This window comes from Manis pentadactyla, chromosome 3 (assembly GCF_030020395.1).
Source record: "Manis pentadactyla isolate mManPen7 chromosome 3, mManPen7.hap1, whole genome shotgun sequence".
Classification (NCBI taxonomy): Eukaryota; Metazoa; Chordata; class Mammalia; order Pholidota; family Manidae; genus Manis; species Manis pentadactyla.
The window spans coordinates 45,893,729-45,900,890 of NC_080021.1; the positions used below are offsets into that span (position 1 = coordinate 45,893,729).

The window sequence follows — 7,162 nt, forward strand, 5'->3', positions numbered from 1 at the left end:
AATATGAACTACCTGATGTGGCCCAAGGCCCCAGCTAAATTGGGATAAAGATGCTCTTATCAGGCAGGATATTCCAAGGGCTGAGAGTTTATCTCCAAGGAGCTGGTTGAAAGCCAGACTTTACTTTGGAACCTGTAGTATTTGAACTTCAATCTCTTACTGTGCAGTGTCATTGACAAATCCCAACACCATAGGATCTACCTAGAGCCTGAGCTGATTACAGGTATCCTTAGGGGTGAATCATAAGCTACTTGGACTGGGAATAAAACCTCCATGCCCATGCTATACTTAGTTCTTTGCATTCTTGCTGTGCAAACCTGCTGTCCCTCCCTTTGATGTAGGTAGGCCCTGTCACTGTTGTGTGGCACCCCCGCAATTACTTTACAGTGCCACAGAGAGTGTTCATCCATCTTTGTCTTTATCCCAGGAGAAAAATGTGAAGTGGAGAATGTTTGGGTATGCCTGGGCTTTGTCTTTTGAAGCTATAAATAAAATCTAGAATTTTTTTCTTAAATGTATTAATGCAGAATTGCTTCTCTGACAGGGCTATTGGTGTCTACTACTGTCATCTTAGAATTCTCTTTTATTTTCTAAAGGCAATGTCTAGAGTCTGGAGAGATGGTCAGAAACATCCCGTGCATATATACAGACTTCTAACCACAGGTAATAACCCTTCATTCAGTGTGACAAAAAATATATTCCTTTTCAGTAATTAAAGAATGTTTTTTGGTTTATCTGTGCTTCAATACCAGGACTATTATTATCTTGTTAACCAGTATGCTAATAAACATTTTTACCTTACAAAAATAATAGACAAACAGATTTGAAAGAAATATAATGCATGTTTTCTCTTCAGGTACAATAGAAGAAAAAATCTATCAAAGGCAGATCAGTAAGCAAAGTCTCTCTGGGGCAGTTGTGGACCTAACCAAGACATCTGAACATATCCAGTTTTCAGTAGAGGAACTTAGAAATTTGTTCACACTACATGAGAGTTCACAATGCATTACTCATGACCTGCTTGACTGTGAATGTACAGGAGAACATGATCATTCAGGTTAGTGATATTTTAATTCTGTTGTGATGGTAAACTTAATTTGTCTCTTTTTAGCAGTTGAAAATATTTAAGTACAGAACAGCTAAAATATTTACTCTTTGCATTTGTTAGTTTTCTTTTTTCGTCAGGTCTTAGGCAACTGCCAGATGAGTTTTAAGAAAATGTTAATTGGAACCTTGTTAGTTCTCTCCAGTTAGCTTTTTTCTGAGTCGTGAAAAATTTAACTTATGTAGCAAAATCTTCCAAATCGTGGTATAATGGCTTCAGAATTAGAAAAATGTTTTTAATCCTTATGTCTATTTCACAAAAAACATACACTTGACAGAATAATCCTGTTTGTGTATTTTGTGTAGAACTTATTCATAATGGGGGTCATACTTTCTGAAATAGTCAGCACAGGCCACTGTGATTCTTAGTACTTGATGAACTGTTAGTGCTGCTTAAGAGAAGCGGAAAATGTCAACCCTCCAGAATTAGCACCATTCATATAGGAACTAGATCAGGAATAGGACTTGAGCAAGCAATGTCTAACAGTTGGAAGTCACTTTATCAATTATATTGAGTAGCTGTGAGAAGTTAGACCATACAAGACTGACATAGAAGAATTATATTTTATATAAATCAACATTTGATTCCCTATGGTATGTTTTTTCTGCTTTAATAATTTCTGCTCTTGTTTTTCTTCTTTTAATATTTCCTTATATTTACTGCTCTTTTTCTTATTTTTCCATTTGAATGCTTACCTTAAGGATTTTCAGTCTTCTTTTCTAAAATGGGTATTTAAGGCTGTGAATTTCCCTCTGAGTCTTATAATTATGATTTGGAGTCTTTTTATTCAGTTCTAAATATTTTGTATTTCCCATTATGATTTCCTCTTTGACTCATGAGTTATTTAAAAGTATGTTTTAAAATTTATTTTAGTTTTTGTTAATTGAATTCTGACTACTGCACTGCAGTCAGAAATATAGTCTACATGGGGCCTGGTATGTGGTCACTTTGTCAATGTTTCTTTTATGCATTAAAACATGTGTATTCTCTTCACTACTTAGAGTTCTGCCATTAGTCAAAATTTGTTACCAAATCAATTTTTTCTTATTTTACAGATTTTAAAATAGACTGTTTTCTAATTTAAAAATTTTAATTTTTTATTGAAATATAGTTGATATACAATATTCTGTTGGTTTCAGATGTACAACATAATGACTCAACAATTAATGTATGTTACTAAGTGCCCACCACAATAGGTGTAGTTATCTTTTCTCAACGAACAGAGAAATTACAATATTATTGCCTATATCCCCTATGCTGTACTTCCATCCCTGTGACTATTTTATAATTTGAAGAAAAAGCTACTATTTTAACTTCTAAATTGGTAATATATATACATGGCTCAACTATTTAAAAAATAAAATGTATATGATGAAAACTCTTCTTCCCACACTACCCTTATCTGCCTTTTTTCTAGCCCATCTACCCCATAAGAAACCACCATTATTAGTTTTTTATATATACTTCTAGATACAGTTTTATGCACATGCAAGGAACTCTGAATATATTTTCTTGTCCAATTTTCCCCCCAATAAAGAGTCGTCTAGTATATGTATAGTTCTGTACCTTTTTCACTTAATACTAGGTCTTGATATTTTTTCCATATCCTTACGGAAAATTTTCTCATTCTTTTTTTCCCTCAGCTATATAATCCTTCATTGTATGGATGTACTATAATTTACTTACCTGTTCCCAAAGATATATGATTAGGTCTTTGTAGTCAGTATATATCTTTATTTGTACATCTTTTTCCATATGGTCAAATATATCTATGAGATAAATTATTAGTGTTCTTGGGTCAGAGAATTGGGGTGTAAGTTTAATAAACATTGCCAAAATGCCCTCCACTGGGGGTTTCATCATTTACACCCCACCAACAATATTCTAAAATGGCTATTTCCCCACAGCTTTGCCAATTTAGTGCATTATCAAGTGTTTGGGTTTTTGCTAATCCAATAGTGAAAAAATAATGTATTGGTTTTAATTTGCTTTCCTCTTATTATGTAAGAAGTTGAGGATATTTTCCTGTATTTAAGAACCGTATTTCCCTTATATGTACCATCTGTTTATATCATTAGCCAGTTTTTCTATGAATAACCTAATTTATTGTCCAATATATCTGTAATTGAAAGACATATGTTAAAATCTTGTAGTATGACAGTGAATTTATCAAAGTTTCTTGTTATTCCATTAATTTTTGCTTTATATAGTTTTTATCTTATTTGTGACTTTTTTCATTATGGTTTATTTTATTATAATGTGGTGATTTCTTTATCCCTTATGTCTTTTGCTTTCATTTGTCTTACTGTATTATACCAGCTTTCTTAGAGTTAGTATTTGTCTGGTGTATTTTTTCCCATTCTTTTGTTTTAAATATGTCTGTGTCCTTATGTTAAGTGTCTCTCTTTTTAATAGTGTAAAGCTGGATTTCTTACTTGCAGTTTGATGTTCTCTTTTAAACTAGATCATTTAGTATGTTTACCTTCATTACAGTTACTGACATATTTTGATTTACTTGTACTGTCTTTTTGGTCGACCCTTTCAATCTTTGATATTTCAAAGTGTATTTGTTGTTTCTCTCTCTCAAAGGTTCTTTGCTAGCTGTATTATTCTAGTTCATTTTTTTCTTTCTTTTTTTTTTTGGTCAGTACTTTGAAAGTATTATTTTACCAGTCTTCTAGATTCTCAAAGCAATATGAGAATCCTCTCTTTTCTTAAAACCTCAGTGTTTTGAACATTGACAGGATTTTGATGATATTAAGGAAAGACAACTTTTTTAGGTGATAAAATTTTAAAAATCTTTATCTTTTAGATGTGTAGTATGAAATAATTACATGTGAAATGATTTGCTATATATTTATTTCATAATAATGAAATGGAGAAAGTGGGATCTAAATAAAATAAGATTGTCTTTTGGTTGGTAGTTATGGAAGGTGGAGGATATAAACCTGTAGGTTCTTTATCTCTATCTTGTCAAATTGTATATAAATTTGAAACTTCTCATAATTAAAAAGTTAAAAAAGTAAAACTTTTAATAGCTCCCATTCCTTTTAGGATAAAGAATAACATCTTCAAAGTGGCAAGTTAATTAGGGTAGGGTAAGTGCTGTAACAAGAAGCTCAAAAGGTATAGTGGCCTGTCACAATAGAACTATATTTCTTACTTCGTGAGACAGGTCACATAGTAGGAGCATCATGACAGCCTTCTTTAAGGTGATATAGTTAGTGATCCGGGCTCCTTCCACTTTGGGCTCTACCATTCCCTTGGGCCTTACAGTTCTCTGCTGAGACTCCTGCCTGCCAGCCAGCAGGTGAGAGAAGAGACAAAGTAGAAAATATTGTGATGGGGGGTATCGTTATAGGCCAGACCTGGAAGTGATGTAGATCACTTATACCCATACTCCATAGGCCGGACTCAGCGGTTGCTTCTAACTGTAAGGGCAGCTGGGAAATGTGGCTTAGTGTTGTGCTGGAAAGAGAAATGGATTTGGTAAATAACCACTAGCCTCTCCATTGATGATGTGCTTACAGTATTTTGCATAATCCAGCCCTTGGGTGTGTGCGCTACTCACCTTCTCTTGTTACCGCCACTTTGTTTTTGCTCCCTAGGCTCTAAAATTGTACTGGGCTCCTGTCAGTTTCTCAACCGTGCCAACTGTCCCTTCCCTTTCATAGCCTTTGTTTACCCTGGAATGCTTTACCTCCCTGCTCTATCTAGTTCTTGCTTCTCATTTTTCAGGTCTTAATGATCATTAAAGCATCAGCTTTTCTGGTTATATGTGCTCACAGTCCCTGATGTCTTAACTTCATACCCTTACTTCCGTAATACAGCTCTGCAGTCCCTTAATTTCAATTTTGAAATCTAGGAAGCTCAAAGGACCAAAAGTTGTTTTTTTTTTTTCATAAATATGCAACAAACTTACTTGGTGGCAAATAGCTTACCTAAATTGATGTGCATTTATCAATAGTCCAACCCATTTCATATGACTTGCTGCAGAATATATTGAGTTTGATTATGGGGTGTCATCCAAGATTGTTCCAGATATATTCTGAATTTGGAACATATCTAACCCCAAAGATTTTTAAATAAGGGATTATGGACCTCCAATATATCTCTTTGGATGATTATGTTAAGTGTATATCTCTCCCACTAGACAATATGGACAGTAAAGTCAGAGACTATAATGTGATAAATCACATAAACTTATTATATCATAAAATAAAAGAGTATTGTATTTTGTAGGATATTGATTGGCCTAAGGACTTTCTTATTGTTTTACTTATTTCAGGTGATTCATTGGAAAAATTCCCTGCCTCTAGAAATTGTCAGCTTGGTCCACATCACCAGAAGTCTAACTCTCTGAAACCTCTCTCCATGTCACAGCTGAAGCAATGGAAACATTTTTCTGGAGATCATTTAAATCTTACAGATCCTCTTCTTGAAAGAATAAGTGAAAATGTGTCATTCTTTTTTCAGAATATAACCAATGAAACTACTACTATGTAATGGAAGATGACTTCATAACATTCCCTGCCTTCCCCCTTAAACAAGTTAATATAGTAATTAATTGTAGGTTTGAAAACATATAGATTTGAATTACAACTATATTTTGTTGCAGATATCTCATAGTTTTGATATATAATCAAATTGAGTTTAATTTTTTTGTATATGTTCTCAAATATTGAAACATTAAAGACATACTTTTATTATCATGTAATTGTTTATCAATGATTCCATAATTATGCACATTTATTAATTACCCACTAAGGAATTTTCATAAGGAATGATAAAAGGTGAAGTACCTAGTCTCTTTGAGAAATCTAATCATTTATAAAATTAGACATAGATATATGAGATAATTGAAAATTTTGATCTGTTTAACTATAGCTCGAGAGAGAGAGAATCAGAGACTAGGATTGCCAGTGCTGAAGATGCTGGATGTAAGAGCTGTTGCAAGGCGGTGTGAGTGAGAATGGTCAGTGGGTGGGGCAGGAGATGAAGGATTATGGGATACTTCAGAGCATTAGTTACTAGTCTGAGACCTCAGACTCACTGGAGACTGACATGCAGTTTACAAATCCACATCCACCAAACATTGTACAGCGAATAAAGAAGGGTACTACTACCATCACGTTGAGGGCTGTCTGCAGTAATTTTTGACATTAAAAAGAGTTTTAATTCACAAAGCAAACTTTAGAAGACTGAAGTCTGCAAAGAGAAGGGTGTTACACAGTCTCCAACTGGGGCTTCTGTAATCAGCTTGTGCTCCCATTTAGGAAAATTTCTTTTAGACTGATAATGCCATAAGGTGTTGAATAGGCTCAAGTACGTATCATCAAATCAGAGCTATTTTGGTTTGTAGTTTCATATAGTTGAACAGGCAGTTTGGGACCAAGTTTATCCGTGAGGAATGTCAATGAATATTAAGCAAAAATGGTGTTCTTGGCCCTATCTAGAGGCCCCAGATTTGAGGCTTTACCTATAAAACTTCATTCAATATCTATTTTGTATCACATTATTCCCAGGTGTAAAATCCTTAGAAAAATACAAAGATGAGAGGCTAGCAACTTTATTGTCCATCCTAACTGTAGCTGTTGCTAGTGTGCCTCGCAGTCGCCCCCTCAAGACCTGTGTGCTGCTTTCCGCAGCTGCCTGAGACCACTCAGCCATCCCTCCTTAAGAGCAGCCCTGAGCTGAAAGGAGCTGCCTCACCCAAGGTTAACGCTTCTTCCCCAGGGCGGCTGGCGACCTGTGATCTGTTAGTGCCTGGTAGGAAGGACCTCAGTTCAAGTACGGTTCCAGCTCCAGAGCTCCTCACTGGAGGCCTTTGTTGTTTCTTTGCGGTTCAGCTTCTCTGTCCAGCTCTGCTTCCCTCTCTCCCTTACAAATGTTCTTAAGAGCACTTCCCAATAAACTCCTTGCATGTAAATCTGCCTCATCAGTTTTCCAAGGAACCTGACCTAAGACCCTATCCATAGGGTAACTGAGGAAAAGCATTTTAATGATTATAATCGATGGCTTCCAATTGTAAATACTTCTTGGCAAAATAATCATTTA

At 34.9% G+C, this 7,162-nt stretch overlaps 1 protein-coding gene across 3 annotated transcripts in view; it reads left to right on the top strand.

The window, feature by feature from the left end:
- RAD54B (RAD54 homolog B) overlaps positions 1–5,822 on the top strand; it is a 107,977-nt gene extending 102,155 nt beyond the window's left edge. For all 3 annotated transcript variants that reach the window (XM_036933194.2, XM_057497893.1, XM_057497892.1), the window contains exons 13-15: positions 597–663; positions 857–1,057; positions 5,394–5,822. In XM_036933194.2, coding sequence (XP_036789089.2) covers positions 597–663; positions 857–1,057; positions 5,394–5,611 — 486 coding nt within the window. In that variant the 3' untranslated portion in view covers positions 5,612–5,822. The remainder of the gene's footprint in view (positions 1–596; positions 664–856; positions 1,058–5,393) is intronic.
- Positions 5,823–7,162: the final 1,340 nt, after the last annotated feature.